At 49.4% G+C, this 26,733-nt stretch overlaps 1 protein-coding gene across 2 annotated transcripts in view; it reads left to right on the forward strand.

Annotated features, from left to right (window-relative positions):
- PARD6G (par-6 family cell polarity regulator gamma) overlaps positions 1-20,794 on the forward strand; it is an 89,080-nt gene extending 68,286 nt beyond the window's left edge. The window contains exons 3-4 of one of the 2 annotated variants that reach the window (XM_045378170.3): positions 17,439-18,310; positions 20,054-20,794. In XM_045378170.3, coding sequence (XP_045234105.2) covers positions 17,439-18,274 — 836 coding nt within the window. In that variant the 3' untranslated portion in view covers positions 18,275-18,310; positions 20,054-20,794. Of the gene's footprint in view, positions 1-17,438 lie in introns of both variants that reach the window. The other variant, XM_005586354.4, reaches the window with a different exon arrangement.
- The last annotated feature ends 5,939 nt before the right edge of the window (positions 20,795-26,733 follow it).

The following is a 26,733-nucleotide window of genomic DNA, read 5'->3' on the forward strand; positions in this document are numbered from 1 at the left end:
ATTATCCCATGCCTGTGTGTGTGTGTGTGTGTGTGTGTGTGTGTGTGTGTGTGTGAGCGTGAGCTTCCCATTTGGACTGCGATTTATTTCATGCATGTGTGTTGGGTGAGCGTGCACGTGTGTGCTTCCCATTTGGACTGCGATTTTTCGTGTGTGTGTGCACGCACGCTTCCCATTTGGACTATGATTTATCCTGTGTGTGTGCTTGTGTGTGTGTGCGCTTCCCATTTGGGCATTGATTTATCTCATGCATGTGTGTGCTTCCCATTTGGACTGTAATTTATCCTGTGCCTGTGCGTGTGCGTGTGTGTGTGTTTGCATGCATATGTGTGTATGCTTCCCATTTGGGGTATTTATCCTGTGTGTGCATGTGTGTGTGCTTACCATTTATACTGCAGTTCATCCCATGCATGTGTGTGTGCGCGTTCATGTCCATGATGTGTGTATGCGTGCTTCCCAGCTGGACTGTGACTTATCCCGTGTGTGTGTGTGTGTCCTGTTTGTTTTCCAAGGATCATGAAGGGCTGTTTACATAGACCATGTTTTGCCTGTGGCCGCCGCGGCACCAGGGAGGAGCTTTTTTCCACTTTGGTGAGCTGTTCGCCCTGTTAGGAGCTCAGCCTTCTCCACAGCAGGCGACGAGAGGGGAGGCTTTCTTCAAGGCTGACTTGTACTTTTATTCTTTCCCGTATTTCCCTTCCAGTCCCCCACAGAAATGTGTGCCTGCACCCCCTTCCATAGCAAGCTGCGACCCTTCTCCCCACCCTGGCCAACACTGACTGTCGCCTGCCTTTCTCTTGAGGTTGAGACCTGAGTGGATGAGACTCAGGACCAGCTGCTGTGAGGTGGTTCCAGGGCCTTTGTTCTGTTTTTCGTGTTGAAGGGAGTAGGAAGTATACCTTGTAAGTGGGCACTTACTTGGGCATTAGGTCTGGAGTTGAAATAAAGAGGTACTGGTTTTGAAATATAGGTATGTATTCTGAGTGTAAAGTAAATGTGGGATGCGTCCATCAGTCTTTTCATAGTGGGTTGAGTTATTTCAGGTAGAGACACAAGGAAAAACTTGATTAAAAGCACATGTGCATACTTTAAACCTGATCAAGTTACCTGCTCCAGTTCCTACTTTATAATGTTATTCCTTCCTCTTTAATGTGCTTCTCTATACCACTGGTACTTCTCAGGAAAAAATGTGAATTTCTGTTTCAAGATGTATCAGTTGCCCCCCACCCCCGCCTTTCTCTCTTCATCCTGGCTCTAGGAGCTCTCTCCTCCACCACCTCTGGGTCACCTCCCACAGACCCTCAGGGTACAGCCAGCCTCTTCTCCCGTTTGGAAGTCACTTCCTCCAGGAAGCCCCTCAGAACTTGCCACACTCTTCCCAGCATGACATCCCAGCAGGCACTCTCACCTCCAATGTGACTGGAGCTGGTGGACAGTTGGAGTTTTGGGATTTAGAGGTATGACCTGCAGAGTCTCAGAGAAACAAGCCTGAGAGTGTCTCTCAGAGAACACTAACATAAAATACAGCAGTCGTGCATCTAGGAAGTGACCACCCTAGATGCTCAGCGGCAGGTCTGTGTGGTTGTTCACTGTGGTGTTTTTTGTGATGGTGAACATTTGGCAAAAGCCCGAACACCTAACGTCCCTGCAGTGGTGGAATGAGGATGTGCCCTGGCAGAGAACGTGACTCAGATACACTCAGCAAGAGAACAGTTATAAAACAGTGTGCGTAGTGCACTGAATTGACCACGTCACCCCAGGTTCTTATGTCGAAGTCCTAGCCCTCAGTGTGACTGTATCTGGAGACAGGGTCTTTAGGGGGTGATGAAGGTTACATAAGATCGTAAGGATGAAGCCCTGACCAATCAGATTGTGTCATAAGCAGAGGAGGAGGCACCAGAGATCTTGGTCTCCCTGCCACGTGGGGATACAGGAAGAAGGCAGCTGTCTGTCAGCCGGGAAGAGAGCCCTCCCCAGAAACTGACAAGCCGGACCTTGATATGGGACTTTCCAGCCTCCAGAAGTGTGAGAAATAAATGTGCATAGTTTAAGTTGTGCCATCTGTGGTATTTTGTTATGGCAGCTGGAGCTAAGACACACATTATGTTCACACTTCTGCAATAAAACGATTATTAAAGTGTTACCTGTTTCCTATCTAGAATGTGTTAGCTGCACTAAATAGTCTGGGGAAGTGTGTACTAGACTGTTAGGAAGAAGGATTATGGGGCATTTATTTCTGCTTTGTTTAATCCATTTTCTCCAGTCTGTTTAGTCTTCTGATCCCAGCATGTGGGAGAAAGCCTGGCGTGTGTTGGGTGCTGTCCCTGAGCATTGGTTAGGAATGAACAGACAAATGCATGAGAGATCCTGTTTTTTTACAACGAACATTTTTTTACTTGGGCAAAGGGGTCTGTGTTTTGGGAGGTTGTCCTCCTGCATCACCCAGTGCTGGAGTCAGAGCACCTGGGTCCTGCTGTTACCCCTGAGTGTGAACTAAATGTGGGCTGCATCCGTCAGTCTTTTCTCAGTGCACTGAGTTCTTCCAAGTGGACATAGTGGAAACCGTGATTAAAAGCACTTGTGGGCAGGCGCGGTGGTTCATGCCTGTAATCCCAGCACTTTGGGAGGCCGAGGTGAGAGGATTGCTTGAACCCAGGAGTTGTCTGTCACCCTGCTGTCACCTAGCAGCCTCCAGCCTCAGTTCCCCTCTCTGTCAAAGGAAGTTGTCATTGGCCTCAAGGTCTGGGAATACCAAGGAGGAAATAGGTGGGAAGGTTTTATGGAGCCTCTGGGACTTTCCTGAGGAGGTGGGAGTCCAGCCTCCACGTCAGCGGAGGAGGTGGGAGTCCAGCCTCCACGTCAGCGGAGGAGGTGGGAGTCCAGCCTCCACGTCAGCGGACACAGGACCTGGAAAGAACAGGCTTGGCTATGAACTTGCTGCAGCACAAAAGGTGAGGGCCGTAGGCCCTGCCTTGGGGTTTTATAGGAGCCCTGTGGGAGGGAGGGTGGCACATCCCATTTTACACGTGTTAACACTGGGCTCAGAACTGGTCCAGGCAGTGGATGGTGGCTCTGGGATTGGGCAGAGCTTCCCTAACTCTACAGACTGACTGCCTTTCCCTGTATCCTGAAGCCACAAAGCCAAGGAAATTCGGGCATTCGTGACCTGTCGTGACCTGGAAACTGCCCCAGGACTCACAACGCAGCGGCTTCTGTGAGGCAGTAGCCACACGCTTCGAAGGAGGCTTAGCACACTTGCTGGGGAGCAGTTCCGGGGCCACCTCCAGCTGAGGAACCATTTCCTCGTGGCAGAGAAAAGTGTGTCTGAGTTTGCTTTATTTTTACTTTGAGGGTTTTTTTTTTTTTTTTTTTTTTTTTTTTTGAGGCGGAGTCTCGCTCTGTCGCCCAGGCTGGAGTGCAGTGGCGCGATCTCGGCTCACTGCAAGCTCCGCCTCCCGGGTTCCCGCCATTCTCCTGCCTCAGCCTCCCGAGTAGCTGGGACTACAGGCGCCGCCACCACGCCCGGCTAATTTTTTTGTATTTTTAGTGGAGACGGGGTTTCATTGTGTTAGCCAGGATGGTCTCGATCTCCTGACCTCGTGATCCGCCCGTCTCGGCCTCCCAAAGTGCTGGGATTACAGGCTTGAGCCACCGCGCCCGGCCACTTTGAGGGTTTTTAGGAAAAAGCCATTGTTTGAAGAAATTCATTTAACAGAAAAAAATCAACATCAGTGTTTGCTTCTTCCCCCTTCCCAGGTGATGTCTCCCCAGGGTTCGCCCCTTTTCTTAGACGAAGTCTCGCTCTGTCACCCAGATTGGAGTGCAGTGGCACAATCGCGGCTCACTGCAACCTCTGCCTCCTGGCTTCAAGTGATTCTCCTCCCTCAGCCTCCCAAGTAGCTGGGATTACAGGCGCGTGCCACCACGCCTGGCTACTTTTTGCATTTTTAGTAGAGATGAGGTCTCACCATGTTGGCCAAGCTGCTCTCAAACTTCTGACCTCAAATGATCCACTCACTTCGGCCTCCCAAAGTGCTGGGATTATAGGTGTGAGCCACTGCGCACGGCTGCGTTTGCCCCTTTCCAAGCAGGTTGGGTTGGTGTCCGGCCATGACCCCTGCCCTGGTAGTTGAGTCGTGTCTTTATCCTCCATGACAAACTTTTTCTGTAGCCCCAAGCAACATGCTTCCTAGTGTGCATCACACGCTCATGATGTTGGGAACCTAGTGGCTGAACATGATGGTACTTAATTTCTTAAATAAGGACTTTCTACATTGGGTAGTTGGTTTGTTCTTTTTTTTTTTTTTTTTTTTTGAGATGGAGTCTCGCTCTGTCGCCCAGGCTGGAGTGCAGTGGCGCGATCTCGGCTCCGCCTCCCGGGTTCACGGCATTCTCCTGCCTCAGCCTCCCCAGCAGCTGGGACTACAGGTGTCCGCCACCACGCCCGGCTAATGTTTTTTATTTTTAGTAGAGACGGGGTTTCACCGTGTTAGCCAGGATGGTCTCAATCGCCTGACTTTGTGATCTGCCCACTTCGGCCTCCGGTTTGTTCATTTTTATATCCTGCTGGTTCCAGACAACTTCTAATAATGCCTGATATTCAGGGCTCACTTCTCCAAAGCCGATGGAAATGTTCTCATAAGCCTGGCCCCAAGCATATGGTGACATTTCTGTTTCTGGTTTTTTGTGCTTGTTTCTACCAGAGCAACAGATAATGTGATTTGCTACTTTACTTAGAATGGCACAGGGATGTGACTTTGTTTTTTTTGTTTGTTTGTTTGTTTGTTTGTTTTTTTGAGACGGAGTCTCGCTCTGTCGCCCAGGCTGGAGTGCAGTGGCGCGATCTCGGCTCACTGCAAGCTCTGCCTCCCGGGTTCACGCCATTCTCCTGCCTCAGCCTCCCGAGTAGCTGGGACTACAGGCGCCCACAACCGCGCCCGGCTAATTTTTTGTATTTTTAGTAGAGACGGGGTTTCACCGTGGTCTCGATCTCCTGACCTTGTGATTCGCCTGCCTCGGCCTCCCAAAGCGCTGGGATTACAGGCGTGAGCCACCGCGCCCGGCAGGGATGTGACTTTGAATTAGGCAATGATTTCTTAAATATAACAACAAAAGCACAAGCAAAAAGGAAAAATTAGATAAATTGAACTTCTTCAAATTAAAACCTGTTGTATTTCAATGGACACTATTGAGGAAACAGAACCCCCTCACAAAATGGACGAAAGCATTTGTAAGTTATGTTTCTTATAAGAGACTCTTACTCGGAATATGTAAAGAATACTCGTGTCAATAGAAAAGACAACCCAGCCGGGCATAGTGGTGCATGCCTGTAATCCCAGCACTTCGGGAGAACGAGGCAGGCAGATCACTTGAGGTCAGGTTGGCAAAACCATCTCTGCTAAAGATGCAAAAATTAGCCAGGCATGGTGGTGGGCACCTGTAATCCCAGCTACTTGGGAGGTTGAGGCACTCAGCCTCAGAAATGGCCTGAGCCTGGGAGGCAGAGGTTGCAGTGAGCTGAAATCACCTCACTGCTTTCCAGCTTGGGCAACAGACTGAGACTCTGTCTCAAAACAACGAAAGACATACAACCCAGCCCAACTGAAAATGGGCAAAGGATCTGAAGAGACCTCTCTCCAAAAAAGATAATACAAGTGGCCAGTAAGCACAGGAATAGATGCTCAACATCATCAGTCATCAGGGAAATGCAAACCCAGACTACAGTGAGACACCACTTCACACCCACTGTGATGGCTGATAATGACAGACAGAAACAAGTATTGTCAAGAATGTGAAGAAATCATAACCCTCAGAACTGCTGGTGGGAATAGAAAATGTTTCAACCACTGTAGAAAACAGTCTGGCAGTTCCTCAAAAAGTTCAACATAGAGTTACCATATGACCCAGCAATTCTACCCCCAGGTGTATATCTGGCAGAAAGGAAAAATATGTCCACACAAAAACTTGGTTCTGCTTCTCTGGAAAGCCCAGACTAAACATCCAAACCAAAAGAGCAACACGCTATCATTCTTCCCCCTTTATCAAATGTACATTTGATATAACATTTGTTAAATGTACATAAATGTTCACAACAACATTATTCACAATAGCTCAAAACTAGAAACAACCCAAATTAAATTAATGGATGAATAAACGTGGTGTCTCAGCACAGTGGAACACGGACCTCCTTATACAGTGTGGATGAACATTTAACTCATGATGCTACGTGAAAGAAGGCCAGACACAGGCCACGTGTTGTAAGATTCCATTTATATGAAGTGTCCAGGGCAGGAAAATCCATAGAGACGGAAAGTAATGAATGGTTGTCGGGCTGAGGAGAGGAAGGCATTGGGAGGTACGGACTTTTTTTTTAGGGTGATAGAAGTGTTCTGTAATTGCTGGTAATGGTTCCACTATGTTGTGAATATGCTAAAGCTACTGAGTTGTACACTTTAAAAATGGTTAAAATGGTTAATTTTATGTTATGTAAATTTTCTCTGAAAATTTTTAAGCAAAATGCACAGGGAATGAGCATGGGCCAGTAATGTCGGCAACCAGGTGCCTGTTGCTGGACTGCTGTGGCGCCCCCTGCTGGCTCCACGGGAACTGGGGGAGGGATGGGGCCTGGGTGCTCCTGTGTCTCTTGCTTTCTGTTCCAGAGACTTCCAGGAGGGTGGAAACCCCCACCCAGAGTGACCTGTCAAAAGGCAGCGCGGCCTGACCAGGGACGCTGCAGGCGGAGGGCTTGGGGGGAGGGCAGTGGGCATGGCAGAGTCGGCCTTCCTGAGGTGACCCCAGCTTGTTGGACAAGACATAGCAAATGCTGACTACAGTAACCTAGGAGTGAGTTACGGCTTCAGGGATTTTTCAATTATTATTTTTACTTCCAGTTTTTCTCTAGTGAGTACAGATTACGTGGGGTGGCTTTTTTGTTTTTTTTTTTTCCGAGATGGAGTCTCGCTCTGTTGCCCAGGCTGGAGTGAGTGGCGTGATCTCGGCTCACTGCAAGCTCCGCCTCCTGGGCCCACACAATTCTCCTGCCTCAGCCTCCCAAGTAGCTGGAATTACAGGCATGAGCACTGCGCACGGCTGTGTTTGCCCCTTTCCAAGCAGGTTGAGTTGGTCTCCCATCACTGCGCCCGGCTAATGTTTTGTATTTTTAGTAGAGATGGGGTTTCACCGTGTTAGCCAGGATGGTCTTAATCTTCTGACCTCATGATTCGCCTGCCTCGGCCTCCCAAAGCGCTGGGACTACAGGCGTGAGCCACCGCGCCCGGCCTTCGGGTGGTATTTTTAATAGAGAGAAATAATAGAGAACCAGGACCAACATGAGATGTTTCTTAAATACTTCCAATGAAAATTTAAACTCAAGTCTGCTCATTCCTTTCCCGTCTCTCCTCCTGGGTCGGGGCCGGGAATGGCCTCCTCTCCTTGCCCGCAGCCTTTTGCTGGGGGAAGGGTGTTGGCAGAACATTCCAGAGGCAAGTGCAGAGATTGGACCTGGCTACACTTGAGTCCACTGAGTCCAGAAACAGGACCCTAAAGTAAGATAAGAATTATGCACCATAGGGTTCCTTTTCCCCCATATTTGTGGAAATAAAACATTGCTTAAAGTTCCAGAAAACACTTCTTAGATGGAAACTAGGACTTTGTGTGTGTGGTGTTTTCGTTGGTTGACGCTGTCCCTTACTGCAAGGGTGCAGGGCCCACCTGGGCAGCACTGTGTGTGTTGCTCAGGCCCTGGCCTCTGGCACATGCCCTGCAGGCTGCCTGTTGCAGTACATACGGGTCCTGGGGCAGGCACCGTCACCTCCCTCATCAGAACATGCTGGTCGCCTCCAACCATGGTGTGTCCTTGGTGACTGAGAGCCGACAGTCCTGGTCTTGGTGGAAAATAGATTTGCTCCGGCAGGTGGGGGTAGACGGTGTTCTTGAGCTGTTCGGTGCTGGGGATCATGGCCAGGTGAGCCCGGAAGAATCCCCTGAGAATGCATGCTGCAGACCAGGCCTGTGGAGATGCCCCAAGGAGACAGGTCTTGGCGTTTGAAGACAGTTTTGTGGAAAAGATAAAACTGCCGCTGAGTTCTGAGACTAGTACACAACCCGCTTTGTTTTCACCTAATGTGGCACACTTTTAAAATGTTGACATTTATGTTGTCTTTAAAAGTGAAATATTGTTCTGGCCTGTGTTTTGACCCAGTGGTGTAGTTCTTCTGCGGTATTTTTTGTATGTGTCTACATGCTGTTTAATTATGGGGAGGGAATTTGGTCTTAACTACCCTTGGACAAGCTGGGACTGGACAAGGCCCTAATAGGCCGTGCTGATCTGGCAGCTGAGGTCTCCGGCGGGGCGCGTCCTGATGACGTCATTGAGAGACTGAGACGTGCTCTCCCCTCCGGCTTCCTCCTTCCTTCCTTCCTTTCTTTATTGATTTCTTACCATTGAAGCTGGCAGCTGCTTTGCCCGTGAGCAGGCAAGGCCATGGCGTTTGGCCTGGGCAATTCACCAGGTGACCATGGTCCTCACAGTCGCTCGTCTCCTGAAATCAAGTGTGGCAGATGTGTGAGCTCTGACTGCTCCTCTCCAGGGTGACTTAAAACCAAGTCATTGATCCTGAGAGGGAAAGAAAGAGGTTGTATCTCTCACTTTAGGTGACGAAAAGTTGAATCAGAAGCAGTGAAGCGAGTGGTTTGAGAACGAGGAACAGCGGGAGCCAGGAGACTCGGGAAGATCAGGAATGGGGGCGGGTGTGGCTGTGAAGTGGACCACACGCTCTGGTGCCCGAGGGCACCATCTCCCATCCAGGCCCGATGTATCGGATTCTAAAGAACATGCAGAGGAACCGCTGAGGAGGGGTGTGTCCTGGTGGGGCGCCTTGAGGCAGAGGGCTCCCCGCCGTCCTTCTGCAGCCCTGTGCTGCCAAGGGAGGCAAAGCAGTGCTGCTGTGCCTAAATTTTGGCATCTGTCTGGTGCTTCCCTTGTTGAGCACTCGCAGGAATCAAGTGCAACATTGAGCACGGGCCTGGTGCGTTCTCCAAATGCCCATGAGTTGTTACCTCTGCAGCTGCCACCATGAAGACGATTGGGCACCCCATGCGTCTGGCCAGGCTAGCAGGGAGGCGTGGGCAGAGGGCGTGTCTCGGGACCACGGTTACCTCCTCCCGGGCGCAAGCCCTCAGGCACGCGCAGCCACCTTCCTGAGCGACTGACCTGAGCGTGAAGGCGACGCCTTCCTGTTTCTCTCCCTTCCCCAGAGTGCAGTTGGACAGGCTCCGTCCCGGAGAAGGACCCTGGAAGCTTCACCAGTTTCCACCCTTCCCTGCCGGAGAGTCAGGATAGTTTTAATTCAGGTCAAACCCTTATGTGACAGAAGGGGTTGTTTGTAAGAAAATATTTATTAGAAAATCTTTAGTTTGAAAACTTGGAACCATGAGAGCTTCATAAGACCAGATTCCAATTCCCCCTCTTGTTACAGATACTTCAAAATAGAAATGGAAGAAGAAAATATAATTTAATTTGACAGCTGGGTGTGGTGATTCACGTCTGTAATCCTAGCTACTCAGGAGGTTGAAGCATGAGAATTGCTTGAACCCGGGAGGTGGAGGCTGCAGTGAGCCGAGATTGTGCCACTGCACTCCAGCCTGGGCGACAGAGTCTCCAAAAAAAAATTTACACACACACACACACATATACACACACACAAATGTAATTTGAAAACAGGATATGGGGAGAGAGGGTGGTTAGACAGTTGCCTAAAAAATGTGACTCCTTGAATTGTTTACTTTGTGGAAAATACCAGATTTAACATACTGCTTGAAAAAGAAGCAGTGACAATTTTTTTCTTGTAAAAAGGTATTTTAGAAATCAAAGTTGGAATTTTAGAAATGGGGTATTCTTTAAAACAAATTTTATTTCTAAGAAAGTCTGGAATTTTTCACTAATGAAGTCCATACACAGTGGTTCATATTGAAAGAGATGGAGAAATGGATTGTTGTCTGAAATTCAGTCACCTCGTCCCCATGCCAGGGTGAGTGGTCAGCTGCAGTGTGAGCAGCCGCATGCGGGCAGTTCCTTCCTGCACCTCCCACTGCAGGCAGGCAGGTTGTGTGTTTTCTCACCCCAGCCACAGCTCACTGGAAGCAGGCAGGGTGGCTGGAACCAAACGCACCCTGGGCCCTTGGATGCTGGGAAGGGGGTTGGGGTGCAGACCATGGCCGGCCCATCCCGTCAAGAGTTCAGGAAGAACCAGAGTGGCATGCACTTGCTGGCCCTCCTCCAAGAAGGGTGTCGGCCTGTTTCCTCCACTGAGCCGCTTGCTTTTTTGCCCCCTGCCTATGAACGTGTTCATCTTTCAGCTTACACAGCCATTTGACAGTGACAGACGTTACTTAGCTCATCAACCTCCTGTTACTCAGAATTAGTTTATGAACCCATGGCATCGACCTCACCTGAGTGCCCTCGAGCTGCACCCCAGGCCCAAGGGTTCAGAACCTGCCTTTGCACAGGGTGGTCTGTGTGCCTGCTCCTGAGAGGTGCTGCACCATGAGGGGACCCATTCCCTGCTGCTCAGAAATCCCCTGCACGTTCATCATGGGCCGTGTTCCTGTGGTTGTCCTCATCTCCCTACGTGGCTCAGAGCACCAGAGACACTGGGGGAGGAAGTGAGGACAGGCCTGGGCACATCTCATGGCCCCAGCTCCACCCTCTGCAGTGCCTCCTTCCAGGACCCCAAGTCTGTCTGGAAACATGGTGGTGTTGCTGCTGCCTTGCCTGTCATGGGGGTTACACACAAGACCTTCCCCATCCAGGCCATTCCAGGCCCCTGAACCCCTGAGCCTGTGTCCCCAGGAGTACCTGCTCCAAGCTTGCTGCCCTGAGTGAGCTGCTGCATGAAGAGCCGTGCCCTGTCCTCAGCACTGCCCATGTGTTATCCTGCACACACATCCACATGCAACATGATGCTCTCAGGCAGGAACCACAACAGAGGACCCACAGCGGGGGTGTGGCCCATGAGGCCCAGTGGATGTCACTTGTAATTGTTAACCTTCACTGTTTTGATTGACCAGTGTCTTGCACTGAGAAGTGGTAGTTATTCCATATGGTGACACCCTGGGCCCTGCACCTTTCGATACGCTGAAACTCCCTTGGAGCACAGGGCCAAGGCCAGAGGGGTAGGCATGGGATGTTAGGGTCTGGCCAGCACGACCAAGATCTAAGCGGGCTCCAGCCTGTTGGGTCCTCAAGTGTTTGCAGTTGTGGGGCCCCAAAAGAAAGAAGGGGCTGTAGTGTGGAGAAGGGCCCCTAAAGGGACTTCTGTGAGAATGGTGGGGGGAGGACCAGACCTTCCTGGTCTGCAGGGAGGGCCAGTGCACTCCCCTGAAGTTCCCTGGGAAGGTGGAAATGTGGAGTACCCTGTGGGCTGTCTTGTGCTCCGAGGATGTCAGGAGCCAGGACAGGATGAAAGAGGCACACGCCTCCCCTGCTTGTCTGACGTTCTCTACGGAGGACATTTACCAGAAAATTGAAAATACTATTCTAAAAAGGCTGCCACAGAGCCGTTGTGTTTCATATGGGGCTACTAGATCTGACCATTGAGGAGGCTGTAATCGGTCACTTTCAATGAACTTAAGGTGTCCTGATGCCCCCCGACCGAGGGTCACGCCAGCAGTGTCTGCCATGGCACACGTGCCCCAGACTGAGTTGCCTGCTTGGCAGAATCCACTGGGGCCTTCCAGCACCCAGGTGGGGCTGCCAGGAGAGACGCTCACAGCCCTGCGTCTGGGCCTTTGTTCTGCTTGGGGTGCGGTGGAGAGGAGGAACACACTAATGACTGGGGTGGTGTGCTGTGTCGGTGCCGACCTGACCATGCCACTGACATGCCTGCCTTCCTCTCAGAAGGAAAAATACAAGGGAACAGTCACATTGTTTACAGGTCCAGATGGTGACAAAGTGGTAGTTTTGTTAGGAAATCAGTGGAAATATTTTCTGTTTGTTTGAGATGGAGTTTTGCACTTGTTGCCCAAGCTGGAGTGCAATGGCACAATCTCAGCTCACTGCAACCCCCACCTTCCAGATTCAAGCAATTGTCTTGCCTCAGTCTCCCTACTAGCTGGGATTACAGGCGGATGCCATGACGCCCAGCTAATTTTTGTATTTTTAGTAGAAACGGGGTTTCACCATGTTGGTCAGGCTGGTTTCGAACTCCTGACCTCAGGTGATCCGCCCACCTTGGCCTCCCAAAGTGCTGGGATTACAGGTGCGAGCCACCACACCCAGTGGAAATGATAAATTATAATGTTTTCTGGCAACTTCCTGGAGGTTTAACAATTCAACACCACGTTTTTTAAAAACAAACCTTTACCAAGTTTTAGACACAAAGACATATCTGTTGCGGGAAGTCAGGGACCCCAAATGGAGGGACCAGCTGGAGCCATGGCAGAGGAACATAAATTGTGACGATTTCATGGACATTTATCAGTTCCCAAATAATACTTTCATAATTTCTTATGGCTGTCTTTAATCTCTTAATCCTGTTATCTTTGAAAACTGAGGATATACGTCACCTCAGGACCACTGTGATAATCGTGTTAACTGTACAAATTGATTTTTTAAATTGTGTTAACTGTACAAATTGTAAAAGTCTGTTTGAACAATATGAAATCAGTGCACCTTGAAAAAGAACAAAATAACAGCAATTTTTAGGGAACGGGAAGACAACCATAAGATCTGACTGCCTGCGGGGTCAGGCAAAAAGAGCCATATTTTTCTTCTTGCAGAGCCTGTAAATGGATGTGTAAGTAGGGAAGATATCGCTAAATTCTTTTCCTAGCAAGGAATATTAATATTAATACCCTGGGAAAGGCATGTGTTCCTGGGGGGAGGCGTATAAACGGCTGCTCTGGTAACGTCTGTCTTGTGCAGTTGAGATAAGGACTGAGATACGCCCTGGTCTCCTGCAGTACGCTCAGGCTTACTAGGGTGGGGAAAAACTCTGCCCTGGTAAATTTGTGGTTAGACCAGTTCTCTGCTCTCAACCCATTTTCTGTTGTTTAAGATGTTTATCAAGATAGTATGTGCACCGCTGAACACAGACCCTTATCAGTAGTTCTGCTTTTGCCCTTTGCCTTGTTTTTGTTGGACCCTTATCAGTAGTTCTGCTTTTTCCCTTTGTCCTGTTCCCTCAGAAGCATGTGATCTTTGTTAGACCCTTATTGGTAGTTCTGCTTTTTGCCTTTTGAAGCATGTGATCTTTGTACCTACTCCCTGTTCTACACCCCCTCCCCTTTTGAAACCCTTAAAAAAAACTTGCTGGTTGAGGCTCAGGTGGGCATCACAGGCCTACCGATATATGATGTCATCCCCGGTGGCTCAGCTGTAAAATTCCTCTCTTTGTACTCTTTCTCTTTATTTCTCAGCCGGCCGACACTTATGGCAAATAGAAAGAACTTATGTGGAAATATTGGGGGTGGGTTCCCCCGATACATATCTTCAAAAGGTTTAATTTGAGGTTGGCTAGGATTATATTTTACATTATTGTTAGGTGGGTAAACAAGGCTCCCCCCTGCTCAAGTCCTTGAAGGCCCAGGACCCAACAGTTTCATCCTCTTACTATGGGCATGACATTCAGATGTGATGTGAAGAGCAGTGTGGACCCGGTGGAGACACCCAACCATGAAAGTTAAAAGGTGGAGCCCTTTAGACACATGGAGAGCACATCACAGAGGCAACGCCCCTCAAGGTTTGGAGGGTTTGGAGTGCAGGGAAGGGATTTGCAGTAGTTGGGACTTGGCCGGGAGGAGGGGCTGTTAGGATGGCCCCTGAGTGTTTTGAGGGAGGAGAGGCCCCCTCAGGACTGTGGGGTCCATGGAGAAAAGACCAAAGGCGAGGTCCTCACTCCTGCTTAGTCTCTCTAGCACCAGAGCCAGGGGCTGTTGGGCACCCATTCTAGCCTTGAGGAGGTGAGGCTCCAGGCTCCGTGAGTGGGATGCGGCAGGTGGGGCAGTTATTGTCCACACGTGTTCCATCCTTTCAGGCTGCCTCTTTCTGATCTTCGTCCAGACAGAGCAGACGTTTGTTGGGGCTTTTTGGTCTATGACTGTTGGTGCATCCAGGTTGCTGATGCCTTCAGCTCCAAGTCTGAGATGACGAGGCTAAAAGAAAACCCAAGGAGCTGCTGCCATGTTGCTTCTCGGGTCCTGAGGCCCCAGCTAGTGTGACTTCTCTCCTGCATCATCTTATGTTTTGTATGTAACATCCAGGGTTTTTGTTGAACTTAGCAGGAGGGATGGGAAGGACTACATGACTCCCGGGAAGCAGAGGTCCACACACTTGCTTTTATTGGTGCAGGGAACCCTGGTCTACCTGTGATTTATAAGCCCCTTACGAGAAGGGGGCTGGCCCGTTGTGCCCTTCTCTGTATCCCACAGTTCTGGGCTTAAGCCTTAATCCGGTCCACCGTGCACTGCGGCCAGAGCACCTGCTGCCCTGTGGGGATGGCTGAGATGCTGTCGCCTGGCCCTTGTGACGCAGACAGGTTTGTGGTTTTGGTGGAAGGGAATGCACTATGCGGAACAGGGGTGGGGCTCCCGGGATGGGTGGCTGTGAACTGGGACTTGAAGACAAGTGGCTCCCGGAGGGAGGTGAAATTGAATCTGAAACTCTGAGTCAGTGGTAGAGAGAAAGAGGATGCTTGGAACAGGAGGTGTCACCTCTCCCAGGCCAGGCCTCACTGTACTCTGCCCGTGTGTGGGACAGCCAGCCAGGCTGTTTCGCGCATGGACACGCACCATTTCTTACTCCCCGACCCTCAGCATCACAGTCAGGCCTCACCTGCCCTGCATAAAACCTCAGTCTCTTCTCCTGGGCCCTGCTGCTCACAGCCCCGAGCACAGGGCCTGTCCCCGGGGAGGAGCATGTGGATGGCCACATGCACGACAGTGTTCTTGCAGGCATGAGTTTGCCAGAAGGGCTGCCCTCTTGAAAGTGCATAGATTTGTCATCCAAGGAGACCCCTTGGGAAGAGCCCATATCATGGAAAACAGGCAGAGCACTGTGCCTCGGATGCTGCCACACCTCCATCTGTGGCCCCGTGGATCCACATTCCCTCCCACTTAGAATGAGCACACCATGAGGCAGATGCCTTTGTTCAGGTTTAGCTTTTAGTCCAGGGAGAGCCCACTCTGTCCCAGGCCCTTGGTTAATCCAAACCTGCGGCGGCAGCCAGACCAGACGAACGCTAAAGGCTCAGCCTCTCCTCATCACGGAAAGAGTCTGAGCCCCTCACCCTCCGGCGTCTTCTCTTCAACTCTGTTGTGGATCCACACCCCCCGGGCAGCGTCACTGCCACCTCCCCAGATGCCCCTGCACTGTTCCCATCGTATCCTGTGCACATCGTGTCTCACGGTGCTCTCCGTGTGGCTGTATGGAAAATTCAGTCTGTATCTCTTGCTCCCACTTGCTTCATGGCTACTTCAGAGCAGGGACTTTATCCACTCATCTGTATCCCTGAAGTCACCCAGTAAGCATTTGCAGAGTCTGTGAGGTGCAGAGAGGCCGGGTGCTGGCCAGAAACTGAGATCTTGTTTCTATAAAACAAGCACAGACAACCATATCCATGTGTACGTGTGAGTGTGCAGGAAAGGTGGTCACAGCTGGAAAGGAGTATTACAATTGTAATTTTAATTTATTTTTCTATTTTTGTGGGTACATATTAGGTATATATATTTATGGGTTACATGAGATTTTGATACAGGCATACAATGCCTAACAATCACATCAGGGTAAACAGGGTTTACAGGTGTAGTTTTTAAAAGTCATCTTATTTCTAAAGCCCTTTCAGACCTTACTGTGTCCGTGGGTAATAAATGATGCTGATAAGGGATGATGGATGGCTTCCGTCACTGAGCAGCTGTGTGGAGTGCTGGCCGGGATGCAGCTCCCAGGAAGACAGTTCTCATGCTGAGGCATCCCAGCTCCAGGGTGCACTAACCCTGCTGCCTGCAGCATGTTCCAGAGCCTGTGCTAGGGCCTTCTTGTTGTCTAGGCAGCCATGGGCTCTGCTGGGTTGAGAGAGGTGATGCCTGAGCATTGGCCTCCCCTCCAGGCTGCCTGAATGTTGCCTCCATGGTGAAAGTAATTTGCCTTCGAGTCCTTTCCAGAACTGTCACCCAGCATTCCCCATCTCCAAAGCAGGTCATAATGGGCCCTGCCTGCTCACTGAAAGGCAGAAGCCAGACTGACGCCTGGAGTCTGGAGGTCTCTGCTCTGAGGAGCGCCTGTTTATGGCATTGCTTCTGCCTGGGCTCCCAGCCCTCCTGGCTTTCACTGGCAAAGCAAAGATGTGAGCCTCCCCAGCCCAAAGAGCAGGCTGCTGTGGATGCCACCAACTCCACAGGACCAAGCCTCGCAGAGCAAGCCCTTCCCTCTGCTCCCCAAGACACCTGTTTTACAGACCCTTGTGTGTCAAAAACAAAAGAGGCTTCCTATAAAAATTAAATAAAACAAGATTTTTTTTTCTGACTCAAGGAAAATGCCTTATTCAGAGTTTCCAAATGCCACCAGTGTCTTCACTTAAAATTTTTACTTTACACTAAGTTCCTTACAACGTTTCTGCTTGATTAATTCAGTGGACTTTTATTTTGCAGTAGCCCGACTCTAGGGTAAAGTTTCCACACTGCCACAAATGTGTCATGCCACAGGCTGGCAGGTGTGGCCAGGCGGGTCCCACAGCGTCCCTGAGGAAGGGAGCCGTGCAGCCTTCAGGCTTCACCTACCTACAGATACCACTGACAGTGTGTGGGGCCCCACAGAAGGGAAGCAGCCGTCCTCTGCTCCCACTCCTTCGTCCACTTGTCTCCCCTCATCAGCTGCTAACCCAAAATGCAGGGAAATGCTCACACGCCCGACTGAGCGACACCTTCAGGGGCCTTGAATGCTGACTAGCAGACACCGTGGTGGGGCTTGCACATAGAAAGGAAAGCAGCAGCAGGAAAGGTCTCTCTTAGTTGTAATTAACCTTAGGAAAAAAGAGACGAGCCTCCATCTTACAGTTTAGAGAAGGAAATATGGGAGAATGGGCAAAGCTTAAGAAGTCCCCAGTCCAGCCTGCTGCCTCCCAGAAGGCTGAGGCACTCGCCAGTCCGCCGGGCCCCAAACCCTCCTCTGCCATTGATTCTCTCTGCTGCAGGTGCCTGCTAGCACCTTTTAGTCGGTAAGTCCTTTGGTTTGGTGCCTGTGGAGCAGCAAGGAGAGCGCTAGAGAGTTAATTTTAGGGGACGGCACTGGAGCTTGCCTGATTTCCGCCCAGCCTGCAGGTCTGGGACGCTCCTGTGCACCTGGGTGCTTCGGCGTCACGCAGATGGAACAGCAGTGCCAGGTGGCGGCCGAGGGCCCAGGCGGGGCTCGGTGTGTGTCCCTCTAACTGTCCCCTCTCCCGCAGAGGAGGCCGAGCGTGGCAGCCTCGGCGCGGGCTCGCTGTGCAGGCGGAGGCGGGCGCTGGGCGCGCTGCGTGACGAAGGACCCCGGCGGCGCGCACACCTGGACATCGGCCTCCCGCGCGACTTCCGCCCCGTGTCGTCCATCATCGATGTGGACCTGGTCCCCGAGACGCACCGGCGAGTGCGGCTGCACCGGCACGGCTGCGAGAAGCCGCTGGGCTTCTACATCCGCGACGGCGCCAGCGTGCGCGTGACCCCGCACGGGCTGGAGAAGGTGCCCGGCATCTTCATCTCGCGCATGGTCCCCGGGGGCCTGGCGGAGAGCACCGGGCTGCTGGCTGTGAACGACGAGGTCCTGGAAGTGAACGGCATTGAGGTGGCCGGGAAGACGCTGGACCAGGTCACGGACATGATGATCGCCAACAGCCACAACCTCATCGTCACCGTCAAGCCCGCCAACCAGCGCAACAACGTGGTGCGCGGCGGCCGCGCGCTGGGCAGCTCGGGACCCGCCTCGGACGGCACCGCGGGCCTCCTGGGTCCCCCCGCCCCGCGCGTCCTGCAGAACTTCCACCCCGACGAGGCGGAGAGCGACGAGGACAACGACGTGGTCATCGAGGGCACGCTGGAGCCCGCACGCCCCCCCCAGGCCCCGGGCGCCCCCGCGGGCAGCCTCTCCCGGGTCAACGGCGCGGGCCTGGCGCAGCGGCTGCAGCGGGACCTGGCCCTGGACGGCGGCCTCCAGCGGCTGCTCAGCTCCCTGCGGGCCGACCCACGTCACAGCCTGGCCCTGCCACCGGGCGGCGTGGAGGAGCACGGGCCCGCGGTCACGCTCTAGACTGAGAGGCCCCCCAGTCCTGGCTCCAGTTCCCGGGTAAGGACAGGGACAGGACCTGCAGACTGCATCCCCTCCTTTGTTGTTGTTTTTCTGACCACAAAAACAACTCAGCTCTTTGTTTCAACTTCTGGATATAGAAACACAAATACTGCCTATTTTTATCGAATTTCGCCACGAACTTAAAATGAATGCCTGAAGACAACTCTGTACCAGGCCTGAGTGCAGCTCTTCGCGCCTTTGCCAAGTGATGGAAAAGATCTGACCAAGTGTAAACAAATGCTTTAAAAAATTTTTACGCATACTTTGTTTTTAAAGTGAAGCTTTAAAATTACTTTTTAAAAATAGTCAAATTCATGTTTTTAACTTGGCCCATGCAAAATATGTCTCAGCATTCTTGCTGTGCTTTCTGCTGACTTGCAGGCGAGGCCGGCTGTGCTGATGTATGTGACAGGCTGGTTTTTCAAAACGAATGCAGCCGGGCGCGGTGGCTCACGCCTGTAATCCCAGCACTTTGGGAGGCCGAGGCGGGCGGATCACGAGGTCAGGAGATCGAGACCATCCTGGCCAACATGGTGAAACCCCGTCTCTACTAAAAATACAAAAAAATTAGCCGGGCGCGGTGGCGGCGCCTGTAGTCCCAGCTACTCGGGAGGCTGAGGCAGGAGAATGGCGGGAACCCGGGAGGCGGAGCTTGCAGTGAGCCGAGATCCGGCCACTGTACTCCAGCCTGGGCCACAGAGCAAGAGACTCCGTCTTGGGGGGGAGAAAAAAAACGAAGAAGAAATACACCCAAACCTGTCACAGGTACAACCACGGAGATGAAATCCAGATTTTCACACTGCTCATAGTCATAAATCGGCTGGGGCAGGAGAGCTCCCACCAGCACATTTCTGGCATCCGCAGCTGTGGAATTGTTCCGGGGCTGTTTTTTGTTTTGAGACCGAGTCTTGCTCTGTCATCCAGGCTGGAGTGATCGCAGCTCACTGCAACCTCTGCCTCCTGGGTTCAAGCGATTCTGCCCCAGCCTCCCAAGGAGCTGGGACTACAGGCGCGTGCCACCATACCCGGCTAATTTTTGTATTTTTAGTAGAGATCGGGTTTCACCACGTTGGTTAGGCTGGGCTTGAACTCCTGACCTCAGGTGATCCGTCCCTCAGCCTCCCAAAATGCTAGGATTATAGGTGTGAGCCACTGCACCGGACCAGGGACTATTTTTGTGACCCACAGAGATGGCCCATTCAGCCTCGAGGGGGAATCCAGGGTGGGCTCTGCTGCAGCTCTGCTGGACTGGGCTCAGCAGTCCCATTTGGGATCTAAGCCCTTTTCCCGTGGGTTGACAGACTCCGAGGGCAATTTCTGAAATGTTTTCAGCAGAAATGAAGGATAAGCATCGCACACGGCCAGCAAGGGCTTTGAGAAAGCAGTCATTTGCATGTGAGTTCTCATCTTTGCTTTTTGAAACAGACGTTTCTTTTTGTAAGTCACAGTACATGCTAATCTTCATTTCTAGAATGGTCCCTGGCAGTTCTCATTTTCAACTATAAGAAGTCATGTGGAACTTAGTGGTTTTTAACAAATACTAAATTCATCCTCACTTTATGTTGAGCTTCCAGCAACATTTATATATTTAGTAATTTTAAAAATTCCTATTTGATAGAATTAAATTTTATATAATATGTTTTGCTTGAATACAATGTTGGGAATAAAATGTTACATTTATACTTTGAGAACTTTGACCAAATCTTTCATACAGATACAGGTAAAAAAATATTTTTCTAGGTTGTCGCAGCCGCGCACCTCCTGCTGCTTCTCCTTGTGGTCCAGCACCACCTGCTGGTCAGTGGCGGAACTGTCCTGACTTCGTGAACATGGGACTGCTAAGAGGGAAAACTGCATCTCAGCATTTTCATTTTTTCTGAATATTAAGTGAAAAGTAAGTTCTATTTGTAAGAAATAGCTTTTGCTGAGGAGTCGTGAATTCCTGCCTCTGTGTTTGATGTTACTTGTATGCAATGGATTGCTGGTCCTTTGTTCCTAAGCACAGAGAAGACCAAAGATGCTTCCCCGTGACCTCTCCTGTGAGGATCCGCATCTCCCCAGACTTGCTGTCTGATGAAGGGCATGTCGTTCGGTGCCCCAGCAGTCAGAAGCGGTTTCTGTGGAACTAAAACTAATACTGTTACTCTCACAAAGGAGATGTTCTTTTACTAAGTTATTGCTGATTCTTGAATGTCTGTTATATAACTGGGTCTGCTATCGAGAAGGAAGGTTATATTTCTTATCACTTTAAGTTGTTAAGCAAATGTGTTTTTTTAAGAAATGAGACTTTCAGTGAGATGTGTGCTATTCATAATTTTAGGAATTACTGCTTGGGACAGCTGCTTGAGTGTATTTTTCTACACAGGTCTGTACTTCTGCCACTTTTTCCTTTTAAAAAAAAAACTATGTCATATGTATTAAAGTTTTCTTGGTTTTATATATCAGATAATAAAAACTTTTTTGATTTTTGAGTAAACAAAACGTATGAATATTTTTGCTGTGTACTAAGTGGAAGAGAATACCAGAGATAAAGTAATCCCTCAAAAAGAGAATGACAGCTTTATCATGTGCCTATCATGGGCCATCTTTTTTCACTGAATCTGCACACATTCTGAGGAAAGTAGATGGGGAAATGGACCTAAGCTCAGATACACAGATTACAGTCCAGAACCCTCTTTCAAAGTCTTTTTGAAAAAGCTTTTCTGAATAATTTATACAGCATGCAGCCCTTCCCAAGTATGCCCTGGTTGGCACAGTTTTCATTCACACTATTGTTCTGGCAGCCACCAAGATTCAAATTACAATTACAAATTCAATTCCTCAGCAAGGCCGGGCGCGGCGGCTCAAGCCTGTAATCCCAGCACTTTGGGAGGCCGAGACGGGCGGATCATGAGGTCAGGAGATCGAGACCATCCTGGCTGACACGGTGAAACCCCGTCTCTACTAAAAAATACAAAAAACTAGCCGGGCGAGGTGGCGGGCGCCTGTAGTCCCAGCTACTCGGGAGGCTAAGGCAGGAGAATGGCGTGAACCCGGGATGTGGAGCTTGCAGTGAGCCGAGATCGCGCCACTGCACTCCAGCCTGGGCGACAGAGCGAGACTCCGTCTCAAAAAAAAAAAAAAAAAAAATTCCTCAGCAAATTACAGATGTGATCACACTGAGAACCAGCACCCCACTAGGAGCTTCACAAGTACTCGCCGCCTGCTGAGTCCACACAGCAACTTGGGACTGTGGGCAGCTGGACAGTGGACCCCCCCAGTCTGATAAGGCAGGGTCAAGTGCCAACACTGGCTACACTCTCCAAAACTAATGTCTGGTTTCAGAAACACATGGCACAGGATGAGATACGAGGCTTAAGTGTGAGCAGAGGCCACATGTACACCTGGCTGCCAGCCAGGTGTGGCCTCAGGCTTGGGTTTCCCTGACCTGATAATCCAGATCATAAACCCCAGAGCATGCAGTGATATTGTGAATTTATTCACAATTCTGTGAGGGTATTTAATATTTGATGGTTTCACATAAAATGATTGCGAGTGGGGGTTTTGTGGCAAGGTGCAAAGGTATCTAGAAAATGCCATGATTGTTATGAAATCCATTTTAGCGAAAATCTAAATTTTCCAACAGAAGGACATGTAAGTTACCTGCACCTCTGTGGAATGTTTTTAAAGGATGCAAGTATGAACCAAGTGTGATAGGGTCAACTTTTGATCCTTGCATTTTAAGAGTTGGCACCAGTATGAAGTTTTTTATGGCAGCACTAAAACTCACATGGCCTGAATAGTTTATTAAAATGCTGGAAGGCTGAACTAATGACCACCCAAATGCACTAAGATACTTACTGTGTACCATCCCTACTGAAAGGATGAACCTACTTAGCTGATGTCCAGCTTGCCCTTTTCTGGAAAGGTAAGCTGCTCAGCGTGAGCTCAAGGACCTCCTGTTTCAAACAAACTGGAGGGTGAACCCTAGACCCCTCGAACAGCTTGTTTAAAGAGTACCTGCTGGCCAGGCACAGTGGCGCATGCCTGTATTCCCAGCACTTTGGGAGGCCAAGGCGGGCAGATTGCCTGAAGTCAGGAGTTCGAGACCAGCCTGGCCAAGATGGGGAAACGCCAGCTCTACTAAAAATACAAAAAACTAGCTGGGTGCGGTGGTGTGCACCTGCACTCCCAGCTACTCTGAAGACTGGGACTGGAGAATCACTTGAACCTGGGAGGCTGAGGTTGCAGTTAGCCAAGATCACACCACTGCACTCCAGCCTGGGCAGCAGAGTGAGCTCCGTCTCAAAAAACAAAACAAAACAAAGAGAGTACCTGGATTACCCCACAGGCTCTGACTTAAGGAACTTGGGTGGGGTTTGAGAATTTTCTTTTTTTTTTTTTTGAGACGGAGTCTCGCTCTGTGGCCCAGGCTGGAGTGCAGTGGCGCAATCTTGGCTCACTGCAACCTCCGCCTCCCAGGTTCATGCCATTCTCCCGCCTCAGCCTCCCAAGTAGCTGGGACTACAGGCGCCTGCCACCAGGCCTGGCTAACTTTTTTGTATTTTAGTAGAGACTGTGTTCCACTGTGTTAGCCAGGATGGTCTCAATCTCCTGAACTTGTGATCCGCCTGCCTCGGCCTCCCAAAGTGCTGCGATTACAGGCATGAGCCACCGAGCCCGACCGAGAATTTTCATTTCTAACAAGTTCCCAGTAGATTCTGATGCTGCTGGTGCAGGAATCACATTTGAGAACCACTGGCTAATCCCCAAAGCTTATAGGACTTGCCTATAAACTTGGACTTGATGATCAAGACCCTATCCAACAAGCACACAGGATTTCCCTCTAGGATGTTGTGCTGGTATCAGTATTGTAATTTCACATCAGGTAACCTGTAAAAGTATTTCCTAAGTGCACAAATGCTATTTTTTGAATTATCTCCCACCACCACCATTCTGGTGCCACATCTATACACCTAGTCTTCTTAACGTTCTCCTTTCTGCCTTGAACATCTCCTATTTATTCCTGAAGACACTCCAAATCAATATACAAATTCTTTTTTCCCTCTTACTTTCCCTCAATTATCTTGTGTTTTATTCTCCTTTATCCTCATAGGGGAAAAAAAAAGCAACTTGAGGGTATTGAGAATGTTTTCAATACTGAGCCATATTCCCAAGGAGAGACATAAACTCTAACAGTAATAAGCAGCAAACAACGTGATTCATCATTGGTCTTGCAACCCAGAAAATGAGTTCCATTTTCCAAATTTGCTTTCACAGTGAGCTTTGAAGATAAACACATTATTTCTTGACTTGAGTCCCCTTGCTCTCAAGAAAAAGTGCCGGGCAAGCGCTCTTTTACAAGAATTGGACTTCCAGTAGACTGTCATGTGAGCTATTAAGCAACATGGCCGTGATGACAGAGGAGTCTGTCTTACCTCTTCAGAGCCAAATTACACACCCTATGTGAAACCCACCTGAGGCCACACTGCAGAGACCCAAATGTACAGATGAAAGGATCAGAGTGTGGAACCTCCTTTCTCGTAAGACTGCAGCGTAAGAAGGGCACAGTGCCAAACATACCTCATACGAGGGGACGGCAGAATGCCAAATGTATGACAGGATCACAATCCAAAATCGACTTCCACAAAGCCAGACCACTGGGAGCACCACACACGAATGAGGAGAATATCCAAAATCAACTTCCAATTAATTAGACTCCAAAGACCAGCACACACCGATGAGAGAATCAGAGATGGAAAACCACCTCCACAGAACTGGGCCACAGAGACTACCAGTCATAAAAAGAGAACTGCACAGAACCAGACTGCAGAGGGCACCACACACGTGGATGACAGGATCTGAGCCCCAAACCTACGTTCAGTAACTGGGCTGCATATCCAGAACCGGGCCGCAGAGGGCACCACACAAGCTAGTAAGAGTACCTGAGTCCCAAATCTACTTCCGCATAACGGGTGGTAACAGGCAACAGGGAAAAACACTGAAACCCCGACTTCATGTCCTCCACTTGCCACGACGGTTTTGCATTTGTTTCCCATGCCAGCATAAGCTCTTTGTTCAGAGGCTGTCGTGTTCTCTCTGATGTTCAGTTACTGACGATCCTACTTAGTGTGGATGAGTAAACCAATGTTTCCTTGCAGCTCATGCTGCAGAAACAGGCAACAAACAAAAGGTAACACATAATTCATTTATCAATAAATGACAAGAAAAACAGAGCCAGAAAGAGGATACTGTGAATTTTTATCATTTACCATTACTTTTCAGATGAGAAAATGAAGGCACACTAATATTTCTAATATCACACAAATACTTCTCAGAGCCATAATTCACACCTGTATGTTCTGGCTTCAGTGTTTTTCTCACCCCATCTATCAGTTTTCAGAAATGCAGGCTGAGTGTGGTGGTTCACGCCTGTAATCCTATCACTTTGGGAGGCCAAGGTGGATCTCTTGAGCTCAGGGGTTCAAGACCAACCTGGGCAACACAGACCTTGTCTCTACTAAAAAAAAAAAAAAAAGTTTTTGTAATTAGCCAAGTACATATTCTCTTCGCCCAAAATTTAAAAAGTAGTCCCAGCTACTCAGGTGGCTGAGGTGGGAAGATCACTTGATCCTAGGAGGTCAAGGCTGCAGTGAGCTATGACTGCACCACTGCACTCCAGCCTGGGCGACAGAGTGAGAATCTGTCTCAAAAAAAATAAATAAATAAAAATGCAATGTTTATCCACACAGTCTGGGTAAGGAAAGACACCATCCACCACCTTTTATTTATTCTGGGATGCACCTTCACTGTCTATTCTAGCCAGCAATAGGACTCTGTCATCCAGTGTAAGTGACTTCACTCCTCGGTCAAAAACTGGAATTAGGCTGGGTGCGGTGGCTCACATCTGTAATCCCAGCACTTTGGGAGGCCGAGGCAGATGGATCACCTGAGGTTGGAAGTTCGAGACCAGCCTGACCAACATGGAGAAACCCTGTCTCTACTAAAAATACAAAACTAGCCAGGCGTGGTGGCACATGCCTGTAATCCCAGCACTTTGGGAGGCCAAGGCGGGCAGATCACAAGATCTGGAGATTGAGACCATCCTGGCTAACACAGTGAAACCCCATCTCTACTACAAATACAAAAAATTAGCCGGGCATGGTGGCGTGCGCCTGAAGTCCCAGCTACTTGGGAGGCTGAGGCAGGAGAATGGCGTGAACCTGGGAGGCAGAGCTTGCAGTGAGCCGAGATCACACCACTGCACTCCAGCCTGGGCGACAGAGCCAGACTCCGTCTCAAAAAAACAAACACACAAACAAAAATTTGGAATTAAAAGTCTTATATGTAAAGGGTCACTCAAGTTGCTGTTGAAAATATTGAAGGGAATATTCCCTGCTAAGCGCCACTGACCCATAGAAAGACAATTAGTGAGAAACAGGCAATCCTTTCTCTGAGCATCCTGTGTCTTCACTTTCTTGGAATCATGACTTTTGTATTTGAAAGTATTTTGGACAAAGAATGTCTTAGATGAATGCTACTACAGTACTAATCTAAGCAGAAATCTTAGTCATCCTTACTAGTAACCATTTTTTTATTTGTGTAAATCTGTGGGGTACAAGTATCGTTTTGGATACCCTATTCAGCATGCACACACTAACGACAGCTGATGATCTTTAAAAAAAAAAAAAAAAAAAAAAGTCCGTGCATAATTGGATATATGCACACAAAGTGTGCCAGTCAAGTCAGGGCTTTTGTAGTATCATCACCCAAATAACATACACTGTACCCCTTAAGTTCTCATCACCCACCTACCTCCTGCCCTCTCACCCTTCCAAGTCTCCAAATTGGTCTGTCATTCCACTCTACATCCATGTGCACACATTTTTTAGCTACCACTTGTGAGTGAGAACACATGATATTTGTCTTTTGGGGTCTGACATGTTTAAGATACCGGCCTCTAATCTATCCATGTTGTCACTAAAGACATTATTTTATTCTTTGTTATGACTGGATAGTATTCCACTGTGTGTGTATATGTGTGTGTGTGTGTATGTGTGGGTGTGTGTATATATATATATATATAGTGTGTGTATATATATATATATATATACACACCACATTTTCTTTATCCAGTCATCCACTGATGGACACTCAAGCTAGTTTCTATATCTTTGCTATTGTGAATAGTACTGTGATAAACATATGAGTGCATGTATCTTTTTGATATGTGGATTTCTTTTCCTTTAGGTAGATACACAGTAGGAAGATTGCTGGACCAAATGGTAGTTCTATCTTTAATTCTTTGAGAAATCTCCAGTTTTCCATAGAGGTTGTACCAATTTACATTCCCACAGTGTATAAGAGTTTCCTCTCTGCATCCTCGCCAACATCTGTTTTTGGACTTTTTAAATAACAGCCCTTCTGACTAGGGTAGGATG

This window comes from Macaca fascicularis, chromosome 18 (assembly GCF_037993035.2).
Source record: "Macaca fascicularis isolate 582-1 chromosome 18, T2T-MFA8v1.1".
Lineage (NCBI taxonomy): Eukaryota > Metazoa > Chordata > Mammalia > Primates > Cercopithecidae > Macaca > Macaca fascicularis.